The sequence below is a fragment of the Lutra lutra genome, chromosome 9, assembly GCF_902655055.1.
Source record: "Lutra lutra chromosome 9, mLutLut1.2, whole genome shotgun sequence".
Classification (NCBI taxonomy): domain Eukaryota; kingdom Metazoa; phylum Chordata; class Mammalia; order Carnivora; family Mustelidae; genus Lutra; species Lutra lutra.
In genome coordinates, this window is record NC_062286.1 from 67,780,994 (window position 1) to 67,808,747 (window position 27,754).

Below are 27,754 nucleotides of genomic sequence, written 5' to 3' on the forward strand. Positions count from 1 at the left end.
TCTGAACTCTAGGGCTCTGGGACCATTCACTTGGTACTTGATCGTGCATATCTATCCCCATTAATTCACTTTCTGCATTTAAATTTGACTGCAATTTAATGGGGGGGGGGGTGTTCTTCTATGGCTGGTTGTTCAAAACAAAAGAAAATTCTCCCAAACAAATGATATGACAAACAACAGGTAGACTCTGTGGCCAGTTCACAAAACCCCATTTCAACAACAATACATGCCAGTATGACTCTCCTAACAAAGGCTTTATGTAAAACTCCCCCAGGGCAGTTCAAAATGGGATTTAAGGCTTAACAAATCTCATGGTAAATCTATCTTCCCCACCAAGCTCAGCCTGTTTTGGCATTAATGGTAGCAAAGAAAAGAAAAATCCTGTTGTTGATTTCTCTTCTTTGATGCGGATTACCAGAGCAAGACAGAATATCAGGAAAACAATAGGCAAGCAAAAACCAGTGCCATCTGCATTGGAAATGGCAGTAGCTGGGCGGAAGGGCAGAGGTGTTCAGAAAACCCTGTCTTCTCTGGGTCAGAGGTGAGTGCTCTGGGGGGGAGGATAGAGTATTCAGAAAACCTTGTCCTCTCTGGGTCAGAGGTGAGTGCTCTATCTGGCAGAAACAAGGCAGAAAACTGGTGGCCTTACTTAGAACCATTCTTCACTTCTGAGGCCCATAAAGGAAAGGGGGCAAGCACAGGCAAGCCTCAAACCTGGGTTGTGACCTGTGGGCTCCACCTCACCCCCAAAGTCCAAGCCAATATCATTCCCAAGGCCCTGGGATCTGGGACCAATGATGAAGTGACTGACACAAGTTCTGTGGTCATAGCTTTGATCTGCTCAGTTGACGCGGAAGTCAAGGGTGGGTCTATATTTTTTAAGGGAATTTTAAAGCAGCACCTTTATGAAGAATTACAGTCCATTGTAATTTCGGAGGAAGATATGGGGAAAAAAATGTTTTTTTTTAGTCAACAACCCAAGCCAACCCAAGCCCACCCAAGTACGAGAAAAGCTTCCTGGCTCAGCCTCAAAGTTTCCTCATTGCTCCACAGACTGAGATAACCTAAAGCAAAGAGAGGAACATCTCCAGACATAGATCCTATCCAAGCCAGGACCACAGAAGGGGATTTCTGCCTTCTGACGTTCCCAGTACAGCAGAATCGAGTGTCCTGATAACCCAAATGCCTACTTAAAACGTGTTCAAATGTAACTCAAATTCTACCGAGATGGGAATGGGGTTAGGGTGGAATTGTTTGGGTCGTTAAGCTAATGTTTTTTTGAACTTAATAAAAATCAGACAAATTTCCTCCTCTGTAAAAAAGGATTACCCAACTCCAAGAATTTATTAATAAAGTAAACAGATATTCTAGTTCTTCAGACATTCATCTATACTATATATACTGCCTAGCTGATGGCAAGGCATGGGGCTAAAATACTGAGACACAGGTCCAGATGGAAGGCAAATGTTTATGTCACACAGGGTCTGGGATCACTGTGTAGAAAGTCCAGAACTAACTGAATGCTATCCGACCATAAGCATTTAGCTGTGGACAAGAATTTACCCAGGCATGGAAGCTCTAACCGCCTCATTAGTTTCATACTCTGAATATGCAAGGATCCTTTGGGATAAGCCCTCAGGGAGGTCATCTCCTACAGGGATGGTCTCTAACTGGAGTTGCTGCAGCCTCCACTGCCAACAGCAGAGAAAAGTTTGTGTCCCCTCCAGAAAGTTCCATGAACCAAATAAACCACAGGGCTAAAGTGGCTGAAAATCTTCAGTCTGAATGAATAAGAGCTTTAGGTCACTATCTATGGTATCCTTATTTTTGGAATAAGAACATTAATCAGACTGCCTATAATCAGGGTTGGCTGTGAGGAATGAATAATGAAAGAAGTTAAGGCACCTGGGGGTTCACAAAGTAGTATGTCATTGCTAAACACAATTTCTGGCACTCACTGCCTAAGAGGTTGGAGATGGCACCCATTCCTATGTTCCTCTCCACCCTACTCTTCTAGGTCTCTGGGTGCCTTAAAATTTTTTAAAAAATATCTATATATATATATTTTTAAAGAGCAAATAAAGCAAGGAGTGGGAGGGATCTGCACATGACTAAGAATTATGCTTTGCTAGTTGCTTTCTTTTTCCTTACTAAAGTTTTTGTTACCCTGTTCAGAATAAAGGCAATGGGGCTGATCCCACTTGTTATGTGGACATTATCAAGACACAATCTTCTTCATATTAAAGAATTATGGACCTTCAAAGGTGAACACTTTGCTCCCTACAGCCTGGAAGACTGGACCCTACTGGAACCAAAATAAATGTTCAAATTAATTTCTAACCACATGACATTTAAATGATTTTTTTTCAGTCATTTTCAAAAACAAGCAAAATAAAATCAATAAATAATCACACTAGACTAAACGTTTAAGAAGAAAAAAAGGAGTTGAGAGGTATGGGGAAAAGTCTGCTTATTAAAATTAAATTTAGGGGCACTTGGTTGGCTCAGTCGGTAGAGCATGCAACTGGATCTTGGGGTTGTATGTTCGAGCCCCACGTTGGGTGTAGAGGTTACTTAAAAAATAAAATCTTTAAAAACAAAACAAACAAACAAACAAAAACCTAAAAATTAAATTTAAAAGTACATATCACAATAATTTTACCCTAGGTTCTTACATAAGACACACTTCAAAAAAAAAAAAAAATCAAAATGCAATAAATGACAGGATCCTGGGATTGAGCCTCACATCTGGCTCGATGCTGAGCAGAGAGCCTGCTTCCTCTTCTCTCTCTCTGCCTGCCTCTCTGCCTACTTGTGATCTCTGTTTGCCAAATAAATAAATAAAATCTTAAAAAAACAAAACAAAAAAAACTACCTTCAGGGCAGCCACCATGGTCTTGGAAATCAGCCTCCTTTACTTTTTGAGTTTGTTTAGCTTGACCCAAAACTCTCAAAGAGGATGAGGTAATAAGACCCGCATGCTTGGGGAACCATGAGCAGAGACAAAACTCACTACAGATGAGATGGGGCCTCATCAACTTTTATAGGACTCTGTTCTTGAACAGAGGGGCAGGGAGGGAGAAAACTCTGTTTTCACCCAGGGTCAAGAGGCAGTTCTACTGGTTGGCTACTAACAGGGCAGCCCCTTGCCTGTGGTCGGAGGTGTGTCCGTCTGTCTGCATACAGACCCGTGGGGCTGTCGAGTTACAGGGTGGAACTCAAGTTAAAAATAAGGCTTTCTGGCAGTCCTGCCAAGCAGCGGCGTCATAGTTTCCCAGTGATATCACTACAGATGTGGGGCTCTATCCCTAGGTGTCACCGTTTGGCTCAGTCCCACTACCACCTACGGAACTACATATGCTCTGGTACAATTTAGCACCTATTTTCAAATCAAGACCAGACAAAACCTGTTGGGTCAGTTACAGGGACTGCTTTAAGGTTCATATACAAAAGTCACATCCGAGACAGCCGCAACAGCTCTGGGAAACAGAATGGGGACAGAACTTTCAGTATAGGCTGGCAATTCCCCTGCCCAAAACAACACACTGAACTGATCAGAAGCTCTGTGTTTCCAAGGAGATGACAAAACACCAGCCTCTTCCTCCACCCCCCAAATTAAAAGTATGCAAGGAAGAAGGCAAAAGACACCAGAGACTACTGAATTCAATTCTTGCCACCTTGTAACGGCAGCTCAGATTTTCCAGAGAACCTGGAAGAAACAGATTTAAAATTATTCCATGACCTCGTGGGAGAGAGATTCATCTTGGAGCCAGTGCCCGAGTCTGGCCCTTCAATTTCCAGCACTGGGCCCTGTTTAACAGGGGACACCAGCCAAGATCTTTCAGACCAAGGGTAGCAACTTCACAAATTACCAGAACGAGGCTGTTTAATTACAGTTCAAGAATATCACCTAGACTCAAAACGGTACACAGGAGCTTTTTCCAACATGCTCATCTCACTTATCAAGATTATCCTTCTCAAAAACATCAATCATTAATTGCAAAATTCATCAGGAAGAAGCCCACACTTGATTTTTCAAAAACATTCTCTGACCTGTGGTGCAAGTCACGTAGAAACAGTCCCACTTACCAGCCTCTCTCCGGAGAGGACTTCCAGCAGCTTGATGAGCATCCGTCCATCTCGAAGGTCAGTGTACAGGTCTGTGATCCGGCAGGACACTCGGGCCAGGTGGGAATTGACCCACTTGGTGAAGGTCTTCTTCTGCACAGCTTCGCGTTCATCTGCAAGCAGAAGAGAGCTCCCTTTACCATCAGCTACAGCACAGCGGCAGCAGCTATGTGCTAGCGGGGTCACAAGACCCCAAAGGAAGAACAGGAAAACTATACGCTAATGAGACCTCAACTTAGCTCCTCTTAAGCATGATCAACTCTTCAGGAATATTCGAACCATAGAACCCTTGAACACATCCGAGCCCCTAGATGTACCACCAGCAGAATATCCTTGCTCTCATTCATTCCATTTTCTTTGCTCTCTGATGAAGAGGCCAGAGGATATAGTAGATCACAGGGGAGGCCTGTGCAGCCCTGCCCAGCAGCCTAATGTTTGGTAAAGTTTCTAATTTATACGTTGCAGCTATGATCATTCCTCCAAAAGGCATATGTTAGGGAAGTACACAGTATATGGAGGGATGTGGGGTAGAAAAGCTAAGGAGACAGTAGGAAATTGCTTCCCTCATGCACAAAGGATCAGAAGATGGATTCACTCATGACCTCGATTTGTTTTTTTCCACCCCCCAAGATTTTATTTATTTATTTATTTATTTGCCAGAGACACAGCGAGAATAGAGAACATCATTGGGGAGAGTGGGAGAGGGAGAAGCAGGCTTCCCGCCAAGCAGGGAGCCTGATGCAGGGCTCTATCCCAGAACCCCGGGATCACTACCCAAGCTTAAGGCAGATGCTTAACAACTGAGACACTGAGGCGCCTCATGACATGATTTGTAATGATACTCTTACCTGCCAAGTCCCATGCCCCCATGAACAACAGAGAAAATGGCAGGCAACACGGTGAGATGCAAAGAGATCCGGCTGGGCACTGGGAGAGCAGAGCCTGGTCCCAAGGTTTTGCCAAAAATGTGCTGAAATACTGGGTTCAGGGTCCCCTTCCACAAGGTGGGTGGATAGCTATGATCTCCAAACTTTAACCATTCACTGAAAAGGCAACTGATAGCTTATGGTCTAAAGTATGGTAGTAGAATAACGAAGTCATCCAGGAAACAGTAGTTTTTCAAGCATCAGTGATCAAGTTCTGTCCAATTCAAAGCCTAAAACTCTAGACAGATCTGCCCAGAACTGGCCTTTCACATCCACACAAAGAGGCTTACAAACTTCTTGCCTCTGAAGAATGTTCTAAATGCAGGCTGCTGAAACCTTCAACAGGGACACACAGAACGTACCCCTGTACTCATTCGTACTCACTCACTGTTTTCTACAGATACACCCTTTGTCAGCTATTCACCCCACTTCTGGTTCTTTAGCATGAATGTGTGCCAAAAGACCCTTCAAGATCTATTCCTTCCAGTGTTAAGCCCAAACCCACCAAAGCTTATGCATTAATCTATAAAAAAGAAAGCAGATCCCCCCAATTTTTTGTGTTTCACCACTACTAGGTGACAACTCAAAAGCAACCTTTGCTTACAGGCATGTACTGGTGGCCCAAGGGTACCAGGCTCCCAGGTGGGCCAGAGCATCGTGGGAGGTCTCCCTGGAAGGCTTTGAGGAAGCCTCCAGCTACCCCAGCACAGGGAGGGAGCCAGGTAGAGCCCATAGCAGGTGAGCCTGTACTGTGGAGAGCCTGGCAGGTGAGGCAGCTGGCCACCTGCTGCGGTGAGCTCAGCCTTTCTCTAAATGAACAGTCTGTCCAGCGGAAAAGAGGGCCTTCCCCTGGGACAAAGGCCAACCCAAAAGAGACAAAGGATCAGAAAGGGCAGGACGGAGGAAACAAGAAATAGGTAGTAAGGGGCACAGTGTGGATGAAAAAGGAGCTGTACCAGTAACATCATGAGAAGTCACAGAGAGATGATCACGTGCATTATTAATCACACAATCATCATGATGGACGGCAACTTCATGACACTGACACAAGGAGCTGCATTTTTTTGGCTGAAAGTTGGGTGTTTTGAAAGACGAGGTCCAGAACACAATACAAAGATATTAAGTTTCTCCTAAGTACACTTCACAGACGGCAAGTAACTCCTGGTTCAGATGTATTTAGGGTCAACTAATTTTTTTTTAATACATTTTATGTGCTACACTGGAGTTGGAAATGTCTTTAATAAAGCCCTTGATGGGTATCAAGGCTTTTATTAAAGGTTTGGGCTCAAAGTCACTACCACACCCAGCCTATCAAGGGAACAAGATCAAAACAAAAACCTGCTTGGATTATGGTATTTCTAAATATACAAGCACAAAAGGTGTTCCTCAGCCAACTGTCACTCCTTTGGGTGAATCTCACATTATAGAAACACTCCTGGCTTCTTTTAGATTCTGAATCAACAGGCTCCTTTATGAGGGGATTCCAGAGACCTGCTTCCAAAGACAGTAAGTGCACTCCCCCAGCACCCAGTTCTGAGAGTTACAGCCCAGCCCTGACTCTCCTCCCCCAGGAGGAGGCAGAGAGGCCACTGATAGAGCAGAGCACTGAGGGGAAATAAAACTGTTCCACACAGCCTGAGGATCTCTGTGAAGAGGGCTCCTCAGGTCCCCAGAAACTCCAGGAAGAAGGGAGAGAAGAACCTGAACAAAAGTAAAAGGAGAGCAACAAGAGCTTGCTTTCTTGTCCTTACTCCTGCTTTCTTTTATGTTCCCCACATAGCCTATGAGCAGGCCCCAGGTCATGTAAGCGTGCCAGAGAAGTCACATAAGACCTAAGTTCTTCCAGCTCACACCACGCACTGGAAAAGGCAAGGAAGATTCCATCCAGGGACCGGACCAGAACCAACACTCTCATGGCACACTAGGGGCAGGAAATGGGCTCAGCAGTGACACACAAAGTCCAGTCAACTTAGTGAACTTAGTGTGTCCTCTTACAATGGATGGCTTGGTGAAAAACAAACATTTCTGAGGCCTGAATGAGGGAAAGGGAGAGAAAAAAAATCTACCCAGCAGTCTAGCTGAGGATGAGGCGGCATGTCCCTGGGGACTCAGTCCTTTGTTCCACCCTTCCTGAGAAGGCACAATGACATCATCCCTACACTCACAACCAGACGCCTGCCTGAGAAGGAGCAGGAGGCCGTTGGCACAGACGATGGAAGACAGTCCAGAGGCATGTTTCCGAGCCCAAGCTGCTGTCACTGTGCCAGAACTATGTAAGGAAGTGGTGGGAGGAGTCAAGAAAGGAGAACCCACTTCCAGTTCTACCTGTATGAGGCAAATCTGATTAACAAGAAATGGGAGCCCTTACAAATTCCATACTGATTTGGTTATTTATTTATTTTGAAAAAAAGAGTTTATTTATTTATTTGACAGACATCACAAGTAGGGAGAGAGACAGGCAGAGAGAGAGAGAGAGAGGGAAGCAGGCTTCTTGCCGAGCAGAGAGCCCGATGCGGGGCTCAATCCCAGGACCCTGGGCCCATGACCTGCGCCAAAGGCAGAGCCACACAGGTGCCCCTGATTTGGTTATTTAGGCCAGTGGTTCTCACCTCCCCTCAGGACATGTAGCAGTCTGGTGACATTTTTGACTGTCATGCCTGGGGGGGATGGGTGCTACACTGGCATCTAGTGGGTAGAGGCCAGGGATCTGGTAAACATCCTACAGTGCACGGACAGCCCCCACAAGGAATTATCTAGCTCAAAATGTCAGTGGTGCCCAGGCTGGGAAATCCTGGTATAAACATTCTGGGCTTCCAGCAAAAGGGAACTGGCATCTGTGGTGTCTCAAACTGCACTTCCCAGAGAGACAGAGAGACACGCATGAGTTGGGGGTATTGTTCATTCATTACTCTCTTAGCTCACATCCAAGGCTTTGGGATCCTGATGGTCTACATGCTGGCCACAGCAAGGAGAAATCTCTGTACCTTCAACCCCACTCATCCCACAAAGCACTTATTACTTCTTTGCAAGAAAGAACAGTAGCAGCTGCCACTGCCTCAGCCTCCAGGACAACCACAGGTGTAGGAGGCTCTCTGGCCCCATATGGCAATGGGCATTTCTGCCCCTTAGGCCAAGTCATGTCTGCATCTGCTCCCAAGGAGTTGACATGGTTGAGCCTGACACTGGAGCAGGTTCCCTGTTCCTCCCTTCCCCCAACCACCACAGCCCTGCCCATAACCTGGTAAGTGCTGCCTCCCAGGAACAGGCACCTCCACGGTCCTGGTAAGCACCTCTCAGCTGTGCCAGTCCTTGCCCCCTCCCCGTCCACACTGTATTCATTTAGAGACTGACCTAAAATCCCTCTAGCACTGGATGAGGAGGTGAAGCACAAAGCACGGGGCCTGGCATGTTGTAAATGCTCACTAAATCAGCTCCTTCTCCTCTGGGCCAGCAGAGCAGTGCTCTCATCCATTCAAACCAGCTGAGATCCAGGATCCTGGAGCCACATGCCCGCAGGGTGGAACAAGGCTTTAGAAGTCCTCTAAAACAACACTCTTCCAAAAGCAAAAACATCCCTGCTACTGTACCTGGGCCAGCTATTTAAAAATCCCAGAAAGGGGGGGAAACTATGTGTGTGGACATGGCTGTAGGTTGTTAACAGTCTTACTGAAAGAAAACATCTTGTTCTTTCTTTCTTTCTTTTTTTTTTTTTTTTAAAGATTTTATTTATTTATTTGACAGACAGAGATCACAAGTAGGCAGAGAGAGAGGAGGAAGCAGGCTCCCCGCGGAGCAGAGAGCCCGATACGGGGCTTGATCCCAGGACTCTGGGATCATGACCTGAGCCGAAGGCAGAGGCTTTAACCCACTGAGCCACCCAGGCGCCCCTTGTTCTTTCTTTCTTAAGATAACAGTATCATCACTGAGACTTACTATGTCCTAGGTAGGTTATCTATGTGCTTTACAGTCCCCACAGCTACTTCCACTGGCAGAATTAGTAACTTTCCAGGCAGGCTGGCTCCAAAGCCTGGGTTCTCAACCACAATACAATAATGCCCCTAGCATGGCATTAAAACACAAAACCCAACAGGTTTCCATGATACAAGATCTAGAATCACCCACCACCTCACCATCCTAACCCAAGTCCTTATTTTATGAAAGGGTCTGCTCCATCACTAGGTAACTCCAACTACTGGACAGTGTCTCTAGACATATCTCTAGATATGTCTCTATGGCCCAGCAAGGCTCACTCCACCCACAGAGCCACAGGGAATATAGGGTCTCCCCACTCGTCCACATTGAGGGCCTTCAGGTTCAAAAGTTCCTCACTGACCCCTCTTCACAATGAGTGGTACAGTATGATAGGCAAGAGTAGAAACCAAGATCGTACCTGAGGACACAACTGCCCAGTGGAAGGCAGGACCTGAGGCACCTGGAGTGCTAGCAGCCCAGAGACAGTAACCTGGGGAACCAGGTGAAGAAAGGGCAGAAGGAACCAGTGGGAGGGGGCTCGGTGAGTCTATGTGTTAATGCAGGAGTGGAGTCAGGAAAGACTAAAGCTACTCTCAAAATTAGCTTCCAAGACCCACTAATTCTACCAATATGTCCTCAGAACCCTGAAAACCTAGCAACCAGGAGTGGCTCCAGGTGTTAACATCCCTCCAGCTAATTCTTTGGCACCACAGGCTCGGAGAAAAATTAGCCAGCCACCTGGAAAGTGAGAACCACTGAGAAGCAGAAGAGAAAACCCAACCTTGAGTGAGTGGCAACACCCGCGCCAGCTTCTGGTCCCCGAAAGGAGTGAATCGTAAGTAAAATTCTATGGCGCACTTTCTTGAAAACAGACTTTGCTAAGATGGCGTGTCGGCAGTTACACTGTGATGCACGTGCACAGCAACTCTGTCAGGGAGGTGGGACACGAGAGGTATCTCCACCACAGCTCAGGGTTTGGGGTGGATAAGAGCTGCTCCGCATCAGCAGCCAGGAGAGCCAGAGCCGGCATATACTACTGGGTGTCCTTGGGTGTTTCTCTGTCTCTTCCACTGCTCAGTCAGGTTAAAACGAATTAGAAAATTAGGATGCATGCTTGGCTACACCGTCTTCTTTAAGTACCTAGATTCACTGTCTTCGGGTTTTGATAAATAACTTTAAAATTTTCAGAAGATGGCTTAGGGAAAAGAGATGAAATATTTAGAACAGAAAACGTTCTTGCCTAATTTTAACCAAAAGGCTGTGAATATCCTCTCCATCTTCATCCCCTTCAAAGCACATAATTGACTTTTGAGGGAATGACCACCATCAATACTAGAAAACTGTAATGCTTCAACATTTATTTACTCTGGAAAATCCGCTGTAATTGGAAAAATGAACACCATGTTAGTGTAAGTTAAGCTAAAGGAGATAGAAATAACTTTGATGAACAGAAGGACATTGTGTGATGGAAATGATTGTATAGCATCTCTTGGCAACACCCCATGCACAGAGTGCTAAACACAACCACATTCACCATATGCCACAATTCTGGCTATGAAAGGGGATGGGAGCCAGGGGCGAAGAAAGGCCCGAAGGCATGGAACATTTCTGGATGGAAAATAAAGGAAATTCAGAAACAGGAACTGACAAATGACCCCTCAAAGACTAGATTTATACCTGGCTGCAGAGAGAAGATCTTTCTTCTACTTTTCAAATAGTCTGAACCTGCTGGTATAACCCAAGAATATTTTCTTACCAGGATCCTCTTCAATTATGCTAAGATAGTGGCCTATCTTAAGGAAGAGGTGGCAAATGTGAAATTTTTCTCTGGATAGACTGATTGCTATGGTAGGTGTAGATGTGGGTTCACAGTAGGAATTGAGAAACGAGGACAGAAGCTGAGAAGAAATCAAAAGGAGGCGATGGAGCAAGCATCCCATGAACACAACCCCATGAATGTCTGAATTATTTAAATGGACAATATTATAACTGTCTGGGTAAGGGCTAATCTGAAGTTAAGAGTGTTAATAAGCTCGAGTATTTACAAAGCACCTACTATTATGTAGAACTCTGTGTCTAAGTCAAGGTCCCCTGCCCTCAATAAACTAGTTAGTCTAGCTGGGGAAACAAAATGGAAAGTCAAAAAATAACGAAAGATATTACAAAATAGTACAGGATCAGCTACCAGGACAATCTTTTCAAGATGTATTTCTGGGTGTTTGGAAGAAAAAGCTCACTATAATTAGGATGGTTTCAGATCCCATCTTTCAACAATTACTGAAGTCCCTCACGCCTTTCTCAATTCTTACCCATCTTTTTTTTTTTTTTAATGTTTTTATTTATTGATTTAAGTAGTCTCTACACCCAACATGGGGCTGGAACTCGGGACCCTGAGGTCAAGAGTCATATGCCCTACTAACTGGACCAGCCCCAGGTACCCCTCATTTTTACCCATCTTAAGCATTACTGTTGTAGTCACCTTCCCCAAACAGTGGTTTCTCAAAGTCACACCACTGTACCAAAAAAACCTTCAATGGCTTCCAGCCATCCACAAGACAGTCCAAAATGCAGAGATGAGAATTCAAGGGTCCAGAGCAGCCTCTGCAGAGAAGGCACACTTTCCTCTGGGATCCTCCAACACATCCACAGGTCTTATATTCCAAATTCTCCCAAATTCACGCACATTTCTTTGTTTACACCATTCTCTGAACCTGGAAGGCCCTTCTTCCTCTCTTATCTTTCCTTGAGACCCCAGGCCAAGATTAGCCCTTCAACAAGCCCTCATTTGATGGGATGTGATCTGTTTTTATCACGTATCCATATCCTGTACGCTTTTTCTCAACTAGCCTATAATTGTCCCGAGGAAAAAGGACTCAATTCTACATTGTTTAGTGCCCCACCATATGTATGCCTGGCAGAATGAGTACACAACAAACATCTGTTGAATGAACCAGCAACCTTGCAATGCCTAACAAACAGGCGCTCGTAAAGCCTACTGCTACTGGTGGTCCTGCTGAAATTACTGAGGAAAGAAATTTCAAATCACAAAGATGGGGCCTAAGAAGTTAAATGTTATCACTGTACAGCAACGAAAACTCTTTCATAACTGAATTGCTTCTTGCAATTGTTCCTCAAGGTCTGATAAATGATAATAATGCAATTTTGTGGTATGGTCTTTCAGAATAAAAGGGGTCCAAAGCTAACCTGTAAAGTTTGAAAAGTTTTAATTTTCATTTTGTTTTGTGGCAATTGCCATCACATATGTATACAGCAGAATGAGGCAGCAAAATACATAAGGGTGTAATTATAACATTATCTTAACATGACTAAATTGGACAACAGTCACAAGACTTAATTTATACTAATTTTAACAATTTATCCATTAAAGCTCAATTCTTGAGTTGTAAAAAAAAAAAAAAAAAGGAATCTTAATTCAAAACAAAAGACTACAGTAGGGTGGAGTTCCCATATGTGCCTTGGCTTGAAAAAATAAATCATTTCCCATGAGCAACATGCAAAACACACAGAGCAGGAAACCGGAAACAGGCAACTGGCTGTATTGATAATAGAGAATCAAACTGTTATCTTGAGGCAGCAAAAGGAAGGAAACTAATCTTTTGACTAAAGGCCTCCCTGTGACGGGTTAGTCTGCGTGCGGGCGGGCCTTTAATTTATGTTTGCTAATCTGTATATAAATAGAACTTCAGTTAAAATATTTTTCCTAACAGTTTAACCTGCTTCACCGACAAAACACATGAAAACATCTGTTCTAAATGCATGTGCGGCAAATACGCAATTCTCTGCTAACACTTAACAGTCTGATATGCAGACTACAGAACAACTGTGAACTCTCTATAACCTTACACCTACGATTTACATCAGTGGAACAGGCCCTGCTTGCGGCTTACAGCAGGTCTTTTTTTTTTTTTTTTTTGGTAGCCCAGCCCAATTCTGTCAACTGGAAACTAAGGCATTGCAGAGGGAGACTCACAATAATGAGCTGAGAAAGAAGGCCGATTCCCAGGGGTCCTGCCTCCCAGTCCTGGTCATCGCTTCAAGGCAAGCCCCTTAAAGTCACAATCCACAAAAAGTCAAGACTGTGGAGGTGGCTAAGGTGATGGATGGTAGGAGCAAACTCTGAAAGCAAATGGCCGTTGGAACACCACTGGCTCTTCTCAACAAGAGCAAAGCGGAGAACTAAGGTGAAGTAAGTAGTGTAAAATGCCAAAACAAGGAAGGAAAATTAAATGCCTTTAAAAAAGAGAAAAATTTCACTTATATGTGTAAACGAAAAAACAAAACAAACGAATAAAACAAGAAGCAGACACAGACCCATCAACAGAGAGAACAAAGTGATGGTTGCAGAAGGGTGGGATGAGCAAATGGGTGAAGGGGCATGGGAGAGTCAGGCTTCCAGCTATGGAATGAGTAAGTCAAGGAAACAAAATGCACAGCACAGGGGATATAGTCAATGGTACTCTAACAACACTGTATGGTGGCAGATGGTAGAAACACCTGGGTGAGCAAAGCATAACCTACAGAGTTGTTGAATCACTGTGTGTCAACTATACTCAGAGGGATAAAAATAATAAATAAATAAAACCAAATTTATCAAATCACACTAATTTCTGGGGAAATTCACACCTTGAAAAGAGTATTAGATGAACTTGGAAATGTATGTTAGTGTTTTATATTTATTTTAAAATATTAAAAAGGCTTCACAGGAAAAAATACAAGTAAATGATAAAAGGAAATGATTGGTTCCAGTGCAAAACAATCCATCAATGAAGCTTATTTTAAAAAAAGAATGTTAGTTAATTTTACTAAAAATCTGAATTGTACATAATTTTCCAGGAAGGCAACTATTAAGTAATACTGAATTTTATTATACTGTCTAAAAAATTACTGTCAGTACCCTGATTCACACTGGTGATTCCAAAGGAATTACTACAGCTGCTACAGTAGCAACAATTAACATATTAAATTTACTGAGCCCATGTGCCAGAACCTCTTCTGCTTTAAATCTATTGATTTATTTAGACCCACTGTTATTAAATATATTTATTATTATTCCAAGCTTACAGCTGAAGAAACAGAGGCATCCTGTGCCAAAGGTTACACAGTCATTAATGATTATAACCAATAGGTTTCATAAGCCTTGGGCAATGGGATTATAATGGATTGAGTAACAATACCTCATTTATTTGACACCAATAACAGATTCCCCCCCACACACAATATTTAAAATAAATGCAACTTAATCCTTGGAAGTTTATAATTTGTAACTGTGTTTTGATAAAGATGTTTCTGAAGTTTGTTACATATGTCTTAATCAACAAAATATGATAGAGGAGCCTGGGTGGCTCAGTTGGTTAGGCGGCTGACTTCAGCTCAGGTCATAAGCTTGGGGCTCTGGGACCAAGCCCTGTGTCAGGCTCCCTGCTCAAGCGGGAGTCTGCTTTTCTCTCTTTCCCTCTGCCCCACCCCTATCTCAAATAAATAAAATCTTTAAAAAAAAAAAAAAAACAAAACCCAACAACCAAATATGATAAAGGTTAAAAAAAAAAAAGGACATCTCAAGAAATATCCAGAAACCATTCACTAAATTATCTGAAATTGGGAGGCACACTTCAAAGTTCCTTCACAGGCAAGAAGCACTATCATGAGCCTGACATTCCAGCAGGAAACAGCCTGAACTTGCAGCCGGGGAGAGTCTGCAGGACCAAGGATGAAGTCAGTCCTATAGGGCTCCCCCGAGCTGGTGGATGCTGGGTTAGGGTCATCATTAACTTCACCTGGCTCATTAAAACGTCAGTGCTAACTAGATGAGGCACAGAAAGAGTCTGGAGACTTGCCTGAGGGTATAAGGGTAGCAAAAGCACATCCAGGATTAGAACCCTCATCTGTGTGAACCCTGAAGAATCCCAAAGCTCCTCCTCACACCACCATCCCACACTGCCTGAGGAAAATAAGGTATTACCCTCCCAAAACAATACCCGCTCACTCAGGTCAGCTCCTTTGTGACTGAAAAGATCAACTGAAAATAGGAAAGAGCAAACTCTGGCCTCTAGCCTGTTTTTGTACAGCCTATGGACTATAATGTTTTTTCATATTGGGGGGTGGGGGGTGTACTGAAGGAGAAATGAGGAGATATGCTAGAGACCCTATGTGGCCTGCAAAGGCTAACAGTTAACTACCTGGTCCTTGAAGTTTCATCAGTTCCTGGTTTAAACATTTTTGGAGTATCATTAGTCCTGGACCCCCCTTGTTGGTTTCCATTTTCAAATAAAATCAGCTTAGCAAATATGCATTGAAGACTTGCTAAGAACAAGATACCATACTGGGGACCATTTGAATCTCTACTATTAAACATGCCCGCACATCAGGATGTGGCCTGCATGTCAGAGCAGCCAGGGGGTGAACTCCGGGCCCTCTCCCCTCCCTTGCCTCGGAGTATTTTCATTGAAACAATAGGATTAAAAGTGCTATCCCAGTAGTCAGGAGGGACACAACACAGTGGACACCGCAGGCCAGAACTCAAGGCTGCACTTTCATGTTCTAAGGATGAGGGTAAGTCAGGAGGCTTGAGGCCAGGTTTCCCAACCTCCTACTTCCCGTGTGCACAAGCTTCAGGTCCTTGGTTCTTATCCTGATATAAACTTTATTCGCCATCACCTCTCCACCCCCATTCTCCCTGGAAGAAAACTAAAAAATATGAAGTCCCAGGTAGATAAGGGTAATTTGTGTATCCTCAAAAGGTGGAAAAAGCTTGGAACTAAACAGACCCCACATCTTTAAGTAGCCAACTTATATGGGAGAATGCTAACATTAATACAGACTAGGACAGGATTTTTTAAAGGACAGTATGGTACCATAATGGGTACACTAAAACTTCATAAAGCTAATTTCATTGCCATATATGGGGGGAGGGGATTACCTTTACTTAGCAACAATTAAAGAAGCAATAAATAATATATCTTATCCAGGTCATCATGTGGCACACAAATTCACTGGTGAAAATAAAATCCCTTCATTTTCAAGGCTTAAGGTAGGTTTTTATTACAGGAGCCTTGGGAGTAAGCAGGGGTAGTGAGAATTAGAATTTATTATGTTTCTTCTTTCATGCAATGCACACAAAGGGTTGTCATACTATTCTGTGGACAATGCAGCTGGTTTGAGCCAGCGTATTAAAAATCAAATAGCGTACACCCTGGCTCATGCTTATGATATTCTCTCTCCTCCAGTTTTCCAGATTTCTCAGGGTCAACAGTGCAAGGAGAAAAACAGAATTCTCTTTCGTACCCTAGAGTTACATTACTGTAAGAAATTCAAGATTCAAAAGGATACTCCTGTACCTCAATGCTTTCAGAAAGGCTGATGCTGCCACCAGGCTATCGCACCAGTTCTAGCCATTCAGAATAGCTTCTGATAGCTGTCCTGTTTGAGAAAGATATCCAACTTACCTCTAATTCACTATTCCAAAGAGCAAAGTCTAAGAAACTCTTTTTTATAAAATCAGAGACACACAAAGATAATAAGGAGGGACAAAGACCTAAAGGTCAGCACAAAGTAGTCTGTTTTTCATGGATGAAACAGTGCTTACTAACATGATCATTTCCTAAATGAATCAGTTGTGGAAATGCCCTTCTAAAATAATCTATCATGGAAGCCCTCCCAGTAGTTATATCTGTAAATTTAATCTGCAAAGGATTACCGTTTGAGACAAAGAATGTTACAGTGATGCCAAGTTATCACTTAGAACTAGAATTAGGACAAGGTTCCAATTAACGGGAAATTATGTTTAAAAACAAATAAATGTAAACACAAAAGAATTTAGAAACTGGCTTCTGTCCTAAAGATCATTAATCATTTTGTCACCTAAACCCCTTTGGCAGCGACCATGACTCCCTATAGAAACTATCAGGGTTGAAATGGAAGACTGAGAAGTTAAATAAGATTGTTTCAACTTCCAGGCCAAACTCCAAAATTACAACTGTAATATGCAAGTAAGCCCAAGGTTTCATGTGTTTGGAGGAGAAGACGTCCAAATTATAGTTGCCTATCAGAAATAGCTAATAGTTGTGACAAGATTTTTTTTTTTTTTTCAAACACTAAGTTGTAAAGATAAGCCGCTTTCTGGACTGAACTAAAGAATTTTCGAGTTTATCACTACTTTCTAAGTGATAGCCTAGTGTATCAAACCAAAATTTTCACTGCTCATTGAGTGTTCTTCATTCAGGAAGTAATTTACTGAATGATAAGCTCTGACCCAATCCTCGGTTATGTATTTGAACTCAGCCAACTATTTCACTGCCTATGAAATGATTCCGTGTAGAACAGCACATGTTCTACACTAGTACCCAACTTTCAGCCACACAGTCCTCCTCTCATTTTTGTTTCTTCTTGGGTTAATCTATTAACCAATGAACAACCATTTATTAAGTAACTAGTCTGAAGGCACTGGGAAAGGCGCCGGACAGCAGACAGAGCCCTCTTCCAAAGCGGCAAGAAATTTTCAATTCCTTGAGAATTCACAGCATTTGATAACTGATGCCCACACTCAACCACCATTTAGTCACTTTAAAGCTCTACTAAAGTGAAAAAGAGAAAGTTATCACTCACAGGGTCAAACCCTGAAAAACAATTCTGGTAACTTCCTTTGTGGCTTTACTCAACCTCACACACAGAATGGTTACACAAGATTTCTTATAAAGCCAAATATTACAGAGTTTTGGCAGGCAGATCCCTTAAGTACACAATGTACATTCCCTTGTTTTAATAAAGGACAAAAAACTGGAGAAGAAAAGACTTTGGACTCAGTCCCTCTGATGACCTAGTCAACAGTGTGGGTGGCACCAAGGGCTCCCTCACCCTAATCAAAGGAGGACAGCACAGTTCATATTAGTTTGGTTTTTGTTTTTTTAAATCAAAACCTACTCTTCATCGATAGGAACACTAATCAAAGCTTTAAGTGTAGTTTCATTAAGACAGTGCCCCAAGTGTGACGTAGACCATACTAAATCTTCCTAGCTTACAGCCAGTTATCTACCTTAATTCTTTCACGTGAAAAAACCAACAAACAGGGAGGAGCAGGGGCATAAACAGGGAGCCAGGTTCTTCTGTTCTATTTGCTGTGGAAACATAAACCTGTTGCACAGTATTGCTTAACCTAAATGCAAATCCCTTCCCACAACACAGAAAGTCTATCTTTATAATATCCCTGAATGTGCCCCCACACGCAGGACCCCCACCTCAGGACCCTCCCATCCCCATAAGCAAGGCTTTATCTCCCACCCCACAGAGTCTGGTCCTTATAACAGGTGTGGGGACCTGGCTGTAGCACTGCCAGTCTGTGGAGGTAATGGGGGAGGGTAAAGCAACTCTGTCACAGGAGAAGCATTTCTGCTGTTACTTAGATACGCCCGGAAAGCCGAATGCTATGGCTGGTTTGTTCTTCAGAGACATTTTATTGCTTAATGAAGACTTTTTCGTTGTTTCTCCTCAACAGCCTGTATAAAGATAATAATCTTGGAACTGGATGGGAAGGGCTCAAAGCCCACAGATGTTCCGCTGAGGTGGCAGAAAGTTCCACTTACAGGGCTAGGTCAGAGTAGGCAAAAGTAAACTAACTCTATGCCTTAGACCAATCCTGCCACTTACTGAAAACATGGAGAAAAGGGCGCACTGGTGTGTGGTTGGTGGGAGAGTAAATGGGCAATATCAAACTTAAAATATGCATTTTCCCCATCTACCAAAATCACACCTATAGATATTTACTTTCTGGAAACACTTCTGCAAGCACACAAAGACATAGAAGGCGCAGATGGCATATTTTATAAAAAAGTGTAAAAAAAAGGGGGGGGGTATCAGCAACAACAAAAGAGGAAAGACCAGAAACAACTAAATATATATACTAACAGGTTAATTAAAATAAGACGCATTCAGGTAAAAGAACAGTATATATGCATTAAAAAGAGGAGGGGAAATCTGCAGTATATGGGTTAGGAAGACGGCCATGAATGAAGAGTCACAAACAGTGCATGTGTTTAGCATGATCCTATGGAGATACGTATGTGTGTGTGTGTGCGCGCGCGTGTAATGTACATGTATTTAAATGTAAATTTAAATGTAAGCAAGCGAAAAAAAAACCCGATATGCATGGCTACTTTCCAAACCAGTAACTATAATTGTCTCAAGGGAGCACAACCAGAGACTGGAGGATTTCCATTTCTGTATTCCTGGACTGCTTGTTGGTTATGCACATACCATTTCTGAAATATTCAAAGGGCACTTCCATCTGAAGGGAAAACATACAATTCATCTTAATTTGATAAGAGAACCCAGGTCTGAGATTGATGAGCAGGAAATGAAAAGGGCACCCGCTGGAGGAAAACACTCTCCCGGGGCACCACAAAAGGTCACATGCGAAATGCTGTCTTCGGTGAGTACTATAAAATAAATAAAATGTCACCGTGAATTTTCATGCCTATCTTCTGGAGAATGCCAAATCAGTATTTAAATTTATAAAACATTTATAAGCAAAATAAGGCAAACAAATATTAATTTTTCCTTTTAATAGATAGAGAATTGACGATATTAATACAAAAATAAGTGACATTCACTGAAGAAACACTGAGGTCTACAGGATGCTAGAGTAGTAGTTCGTAAGCAGGTGCTACCTGAGATTTCATCTGCAGGAAAAACAAATGCCATTAAAAAAAAAAGTGTCTGTAAATCACCATACGGAGCAATAAGAAATTAGGATGCATGCTGGAAGGGTTTTCAGTTTAATAACACACCAGACTCATCAACAGTTAATTATACTTGAAGTAACAGGTGGCAAAAGAGAGGAAGGAGCAAAGCACCTAGAATCAACTGACCAGAGGTGATTCAAGGGGTCAAAGCTTCACTGCTGAGGTTTGAGTCTAGGTGACATCAACAATCAGCCAAAGGTAAGATCAGAACCCAATGGGGTTGATCAACCAGGGCTTCAGCTACACAAGTGGGAATCTCCATGAGCACGATCCCAAATGATCAGGGAATTAAATTATTGTCTTCCATATCCACCAGTGTACTTGGGGTTTACTAAGCACTTACTGAAGGGCCATGTACTCTTCTAAGCACTAAAACCCTGACTTCTTTCAACCACTATATAAAGTAGATGTTCTTACCAAACATGTTTTGCATAGGAGCAAACTAAAGCTCAGAGAAGTTCAGTGACTTACCCAAAGTCACAAAGCACAGTCCCAAGGGTTGAACCAAGGTCTGCCTTACCAGTCCCCACTGTTCTAAACAGAATGCTACATTCCAAGGACTTTACCCGGATCTGAGATGATGTGGGAGGTAAGCCTTATGTGAATGTTTTTTCCCCACCTAAAGGGAGAATAATGGAGCTAAATATCCCACCAAAAAGAATCCTTCATTCAACTGTGCTTTCAATTCCATCAGGATCTCTCGCCAAGTCCCAACAAAGGAAGTATGCTTCTCTGCCCTGCCTGACACCTGTGAGGAGTACCAGGCAAGGACTCCTAGCTTTCCGTCACCACCAATTCAAACCCAAGATCAACACTTTCCTTTTCAAATGTCACCTTTAGTTACAACATACAAATATCCAACTCTCATCCCAACCTCCATTACAATTCTTCCTTAGACTCTGGAACCACTGAGTCAAGAAAACTGGCTTTGTAAAATTGTTCAGCCATCATGTATGAGATAATTTAAAGAATGCAACTGTTAAAAAAAATTCATAACTGATTGAAAGCTTTGAACAGTTGAGGTTACACAAAATCAGGCTTCCGGAGCCATCCAATTCTTGGCCCCGAGACTTAAAGGTATCCCATGCACTGAACCACAGAACGGCCTATGTGCAGCCAGGGGAGAGGGAAACGCCTGTTGTCTGGCATGGGGAAAGGTCCTCATTCAGTTTGGAAGTGAGTAATTAATTAATAAAAAGTATAGTTTGGGGTAATTAGCAACAATACAAACGGTTAGCTGAGTTTCCTCTTTTTATCTTGAGGCAGTTCCTATAGACAGATGCTCAGGATTAATGAAGTTTAATGAGATCTGCAGCAGCTGGCTAATTAGTGAGTAAGGAAGCAGTAGTAATGACAAGGGAAAAAAGGGTTTTACTCTTGTTATAAACTCAGGCCTTGAACAGTTTTTAAAACTGTGGGGCTATACTCTCAGGAAAATCCCTGAAAGGCCTCCATGTGGTCCCAGAGGAGAAAGAAGAAAAAAAAAAGGCATTAACGCTATGCCACCCAAGGCTTGGCTCGCCGGCTGAGGGGTAACTGTGGGAGCCCCAAGGCATGGTGGCAGGTCAGTGCCAGCCATGACCCCCTGGAAAGCAGCGCCAACAGGTCAACACCGAAGAAGCCCATGTCCTAAGCAAGCTGGACAGTCACCTTCTTGTGTCTCACTGAAGTCCTCACTAAGAATTCTCAATTCAGAGCATCCCTTCCTCCCCAACACTAGGAATATTAAAAAGGGTTGTCAGTCATGAATGTGGAGCACTTAGTGACAACTACTTTGTTCTCCATCCTCCACTTATAGTATTATTTTGTTATGTGAGCATCTCATCTTTCCCATCTCAAGGCCTGGTACTTTTGGACATTTATCATAGGAACCCTAATCATTTGAGAATTAACTTGCTCCTGGCAATACATTTCTCATTCTGCCAAACAATGAGGGAGGGAGGGAAGACCCTTTTGCTAAGAGTAAGAATCTGAGTATCCTGGGATTACCACGCCCACCCCATTGCCCCGAACACTCAAATAAGCAGAAGATGGCAATACTATTGATTGTCTCAATTCACACAGGCCTGTGTTTCGAGTGGCTTTAGATGAATTTGCCCTCTATTTATTCAAGACACACACTGTGAAGAGCCAGGGTGGGCATTTAAAATGAAAAGTGTTCAGCTAAAGTGGGCCAGAAGCCTCTAAATGTTACTGGTTTCCTAAAAGTTTCAGATGCTTTTTAGATAGAACATAGAGTTCTACCTTTAACCACCACTCTGCACAGCACCAAGAAATAAAATATACTCCTTATGGAACAAAAAAGTCACCCCAGAGTAACTCTCACAGGGGTATTACTCCAAAGAAAAACAGCCTTAGATCCATCAATGTCTTGGAGAGGATTTGCTAGGGTTCTATCAAACCATTAAGAAGCTTGAATTTTTTCAACTTTGGCTTCCCTCCACCCAAAGGAGCCAGAGGTTATCAGGACTAGCCTGCAAACCTCTTTCATACATGGCTTTGAAGTAAATGAAAATATTCCCTGTTAGTCATTTACATAAAGAAGGTCGTACAGGTTTGTCCTAGCAATACCAGAGAGCAGTTCTCATCAACTTTCACCCCAGGAGAGAAGAAAAGAAACACTCATTCAAGTTCAGCATAGAGATTTGGGTTTATAACCTGTCTCCAAAGTAAATACAGTTAACTGCTGGAGGCGGTTTACTTTTACAGTTTTAGGACCTCGTTGTCACACGGTACTTTCTCACAAGACCTGGCAAACAATACAGTCATTTTAGTCAATGCATTTGGCTAGAACTGGTTCCTACATTTTCTTTTTTTTTTTTTTTTTTTTTTTTTTTTTTTTTTAAGATTTTATTTATTTATTTGACAGAGAGAAATCACAAGTAAGCAGAGAGGCAGGCAGAGAGAGAGGAGGAAGCAGGCTCCCTGCTGAGCAGAAAGCCCGATGTGGGGCTCGAACCCAGGACCTGGGATCGTGACCTGAGCCGAAGGCAGCGGCTTAACCCACTGAGCCACCCAGGCGCCCTGGTTCCTACATTTTCATCAAAGCTTTAAGGACTTAGGTTCTACCTAAACCCCAAGGTTAAGAGTCAGGAGTTCCTGGAACTCATAAAGGTACTTATCAGACCTCCAAAGAGTAGATCTTCCCAATTCAAGAGCCAGGACCAAACCGCAACAGTCAGACTCACTGAAATGCCCAATCTTCAGCCGTGTGCTGCAGCTAAGTGAGGATCTGGTCTGTGCACAGTTCTGGTATTGAAAGAGCTCAAGATTTCCCTGCTTGCTATGCTGTTCCTACTGTACAGACACGAAGCAACCCTCCCTAGGGATCAGGTGTTCTCAGAGATATTTTGGTTTGTGATATTACATAGGTTACCCATACAACGGCCACATACTTGCTGCCATCTCCACAGAATCAATCCTAAAAACAACAGAGGCTAACAACCCCGGACTACAGTCTTCTCTCTTTGGGTGTCACTCTTTACACCTGTAGGGTACCACACGATGAATCAAAACTGTTTTAATTCATCCCGACTATAGGCTTGTCATAGCTCCTTCTATGTTTTAAGTATATTGCATTTCAGAGAAAAGGTGAGAGGTGTGTTCTCAAAAGAGATCAAAATGTGGGTTCACAACACATACGTGTCGTGAGGGCTTTTCTAACAGCACAATCAACAGAACATTTCTTGGGGGGGAAAAACCAGGTATGCAGCAGTGACATGGCACCTTTCAGCACTGCTACTGTCAGGCCTTCCAAAAAAAAAGGTGTTCACATTTTTCTACAGGTCAAAGGAGAGAACAAACCCAGTGTCCACCAACCCAACAGTTCGAACATGAGTCCTGTGGTTCCAGACTGTGCGAGCAGCAGAGTAACCATCACAAACACATTTTTAAAAAATGATCATCAGGAGACACTTGCCTTGGCCAAATTACATCGTTTCTGGAATGGGGGGGGGGGGGCTACATACAATAAACATAAGCCCCTTGCTCCTCTTACACCAAAGTCGCAACACAACGGACAGCAAACAAAACCAAGCCTGCAGTTGTGGGTGCTCTCCCTAAAAACTATTTTTACATCTGCCATGGGAAAACTCAAAAGGTGGCCTGAAAACCAAATACAGATAAGCAGCTGGAAATCTTCGCGTTTACTTGGCTGCAGCAGTGGAAGGAGAAATGGGGATTCTCTACTTTATTCACACATGGACATCACAGAATAAAGGTAACTTGGCCTAAATACATCACAAACTCTCGAGCAGCTGAAAATGTCTTAAGTCAAGAAAAATCAGCACGCTCCTAGAATGTGAACTTAAAATGTGGTGTTCTGGCCCCACTGCATGTTTCTAGGTAACGCCATCACCACTGAAAACTGCCCAGGGTTACCTTCTCTGTAGCTGATGCCACGGGACTGAGTATCCCATCTTTAACTCCAAAATTGTACTCCAGCACTACTACCCTTCATTCCAGGCTCTCCAAGTTTTCTAACAAATAATGTTGTTCACTGGCAAAATAAAACAAACCACCACGGCAAAAACCAAAATGTCTGAACAACAAAAACCCAACACTACTGAAATGTAAATGGCGAGTGTTGAGTATGTAACATGGTGACAAATCTGCACCGCTGGCAGCAGGCGGTCGGGGGCCTGGGCTGGGCTGAGTCCCCTTTACTCTGCCAGAATTACCAAAGCAAACCAACCATCCAAGAAAAGGGAATGAAGTCTTCCAGGACTAGACAAGGCTACAAGTTTACATTGCACTTACCATGTCGCCCCCTTCGCCGCCCCCACCAATTAGGAGTGAAAGGCTCAACAAACCCTTTACAGCTGGAGCAGGATCAGGCCTCTGTACCTAGGACAGTCGCATCCACCAAATCAAGGTTGTGAAGTCCTAAACAAAATGCTAATCTGAGATGGACAAAAGCATGGGCCTTAATCACCATGAGAGAAACGCTCCTGAGAGGCAGCATGGCAAACTGGTGGAGGATTCCGAGTTCAGTCCAGGCAGCCTGGGCTGGGAGCCCAACTCTACCACTTACTAGTTAAGCGTCCTTGGGCAAAGCAGCCTTTGCACCTCAGTTTCCTCATTTCCAAAATGGAGATAACTCTTTCCTAATAGGGATGCTTCAGGAAGCGTATGAATCAATACATGCAAAGTACTTAGAAAAGTGCACAAAAGGAGCGCCTGGGTGGCTCAGTCATTAGGCGTCTGCCTTTGACTCAGGTCGTGATCCCAGGGTCCCCGGATCGAGCCCCACATCCTGCTCCCTGCTCAGCGGGAAGCCCGCTTCTCCCTCTCCCACTTTGCCTGCTTGTGTTCCCTCTCTCGCTGTCTGTCTCTCTCTGTCAAATAAATAAATAAAATCTTTTTTAAAAAAAAGAAAGAAAGAAAACAAAGTGCATGAGAGTAAGTAGCAAAAACCTTTAGCTGTATTATTACCACCACCACGATAGAGTTTAAGTACAGACCCACTTTTCCTTCTCTCTGCACGAAGATGAAGCTTTTCTTTTGTTCTCTTTCTCTTCAGTAGCCCGTTTCCCAACAGGATGGATTCTGTGAGCCCGGAGGACACAGAAGTCAGAAATGCTTATGGGTTTTTTTTTTAATTAATTAATCTTTTTAAAAAATTTTTATTATTTTTGTTTGTTTGTTTTAAGCAGTGGGCATCCACCCAGCAAAGCCCTGCAGGAGTGTTTGGTGGAATCAAAGTTACCACTGGATACTGCCACTACGAGTAATACCCTCCATACATTTGCGGGGGGCTTTGCGTCTGTATCAGATGATGATCTAACAGCCCTTTCTACCAGGTGAGAGAAATGAGATGCACGTCACTGTACGAGGTCATTTCACCCGTGTCAGCTGCTAACCACCTGATTCCCTGTATCTCTGCCAACATTAGCTGGATATTGGCTAACAAGGAAGCCAAAACCCCAACTACTAATAATAAGCACTAACAACTGAAATGGAAGGGAAAATATATGTATGTCACATCCTAGGCAGATGTCTAGCCATTTCCCCAACACGCCTCACTGTTTTTGTAGCTCTCCCTGGTCATGTCCTACCACCACCCCCAAGCACCCACTATCTCATTATCTCATTATTATTAATTCTCAGCCTACTTTAAGTTACAGCTCAAATGTCAACTCCAAAAATTCTCTCTCACATCTCACAACCTAGGGTTGTCATGCGCACATCTCAGAACATCTGCCACTTTCTATCTCGTATTCCCTTTTAGAATGTGATTCAAGGCAGTGACTATCTTACACCTGTGTTTCTAGAGTGCTCAGCATCTTAACTCGCTCACGATGGCATTCACGTGCTTGCTGAACTGATTAAACAGGTGGATGGCCAGGATGGCTCCTTCAGTGATGCTGGAGCTTAAGTGTGTTCTAAAACTTTATCCTGCCTTCTTCCACACCATGTACTCTTCATTACTTAGTAGGTACGTGCTGCTCTATCCCAAGAACCAGTCTGCAAGGTGCATCAACCAGAGCAAGTTAGAAGCAAGTGGCTTCCAGGTTATGCCAGCTGAGTTTTGAGGACAAGCTTGAGATAACAATTCTTACTACCTAAGTAAAGAAATTAAACCAACAACTAGAGCCAACGGCTATCTTCTTGGGCCTACACATATCTCCCTTCCCATCAATGCTCCAGCTTTCAGTCACTAATGGAGCCACAGTGGCGCAGAAAGGTAATAAGGCAGGTCTAGGTGACACCAAAATAAAACACAGACCAACGTCCTTATGCAGCTTCCCCTCTAACTGCTGCCATAACCTAAACCGAACCACAGGTTCTAGAAGCTGCCCTAAGTACCCACCCAAACACGTGTCCATCATTCTACAGGTCCATTCCTGTCTCTTACAGAAGAAAGGAGGACAGACAAGGTGTGCATGACTGCCTAAGCAGAGGCATGTTGGGACCCAGCTTTCCAAGTGTATGTGAACATATTTTCCCTCTCCTTTTGGTTCAGAGGTTTGTGGACAGATTCAAATCAGTCCCTGATACCTCAGAGTTGAGCCATCACACAGATGGACTGTCAATGAGTCACAAGAGATTTCGTTTTGGGGGTGCCTGGGTGGCTCAATGGGTTAAGCCTTTGACTTGAGCTCAGGTCATGATCTTAGTGTCGTGGGATGGAGCCCCACATCATCACATCATCTCATCATCTCAGCGGGCTCTCTGCTTAGCAGGGAGCCTGCTTCCCTTTTCCCCTGTGCCTGCCTCTCTGCCTACTTGTGGTTTCTTTCTCTGTCAAATAAATAAATAAAATCTTTAAGGAAAAAAAAAAGAGATTTTGTTTTTACTTTTTTTTTTTTTTAAGATTTTATTCATTTATTTGACAGAGAGAGATCACAAGCAGACGGAGAGGAAGGCAGAGAGAGAGAGAGAGGGAAGCAGGCTTCTCGCCGAGCAGAGAGCCCGATGTGGGACTCGACCCCAGGTCCCTGAGATCATGACCTGAGCCGAAGGCAGCGGCTTAACCCACTGAGCCACCCAGGGGCCCTACTTTTTTTTTTTTTTAATCTCTAACAACTCAACATCCAAAGCCCTCAAAGTACTAGCCCTGGGTCCTATCTATATGCATGTCCATAGCTGTATTTAAAAAGACTGCAGATTAATATCACCTGAATTGGGGCTATTAGGTGGCTCAACATTTTCCCAAATACCCTAATGCATTTACCAAACACTGCATCTGAATGTGGGTTCATGTCAGCTCTGACTTCAAGACAGGCAGATGCATTACCCCTCCTGGCACTGTTACGCCCCTGGCAATATCAAGGATAAGCAAATTGGCGGACTACATTGTTAATGGAAGGATTTACTCATCAGTAGCCTGCAGTTTTATCAGAAATTGATACTTGAGAAACCTGATTGGTAAGCCTTTTATTTTTAATCTGCATATTCAATTTGTTTCTTGGTTAAATGTGACACTTCAAGACACCTATCAATTTGGCTGAATCCCTAATAAGATTAAATACC

General features: G+C 43.3%; 1 protein-coding gene and 1 long non-coding RNA gene across 5 annotated transcripts in view; one reads left to right on the forward strand and one right to left on the reverse strand.

Annotated features, from left to right (window-relative positions):
• Nucleotides 1–27,754, reverse strand: part of SPTBN1 (spectrin beta, non-erythrocytic 1) — a 200,054-nt gene that overhangs the window by 68,344 nt on the left and 103,956 nt on the right. For all 4 annotated transcript variants that reach the window (XM_047745608.1, XM_047745609.1, XM_047745610.1 and 1 more), the window contains one exon: nt 4,090–4,241. In XM_047745608.1, the coding sequence (XP_047601564.1) occupies nt 4,090–4,241 (152 nt within the window). The remainder of the gene's footprint in view (nt 1–4,089; nt 4,242–27,754) is intronic.
• On the forward strand, nt 8,907–26,434 carry LOC125109027 (uncharacterized). Its single transcript, XR_007130076.1, has 3 exons — nt 8,907–8,944; nt 26,214–26,216; nt 26,327–26,434. It is a non-coding gene; the product is annotated as an uncharacterized LOC125109027 (long non-coding RNA).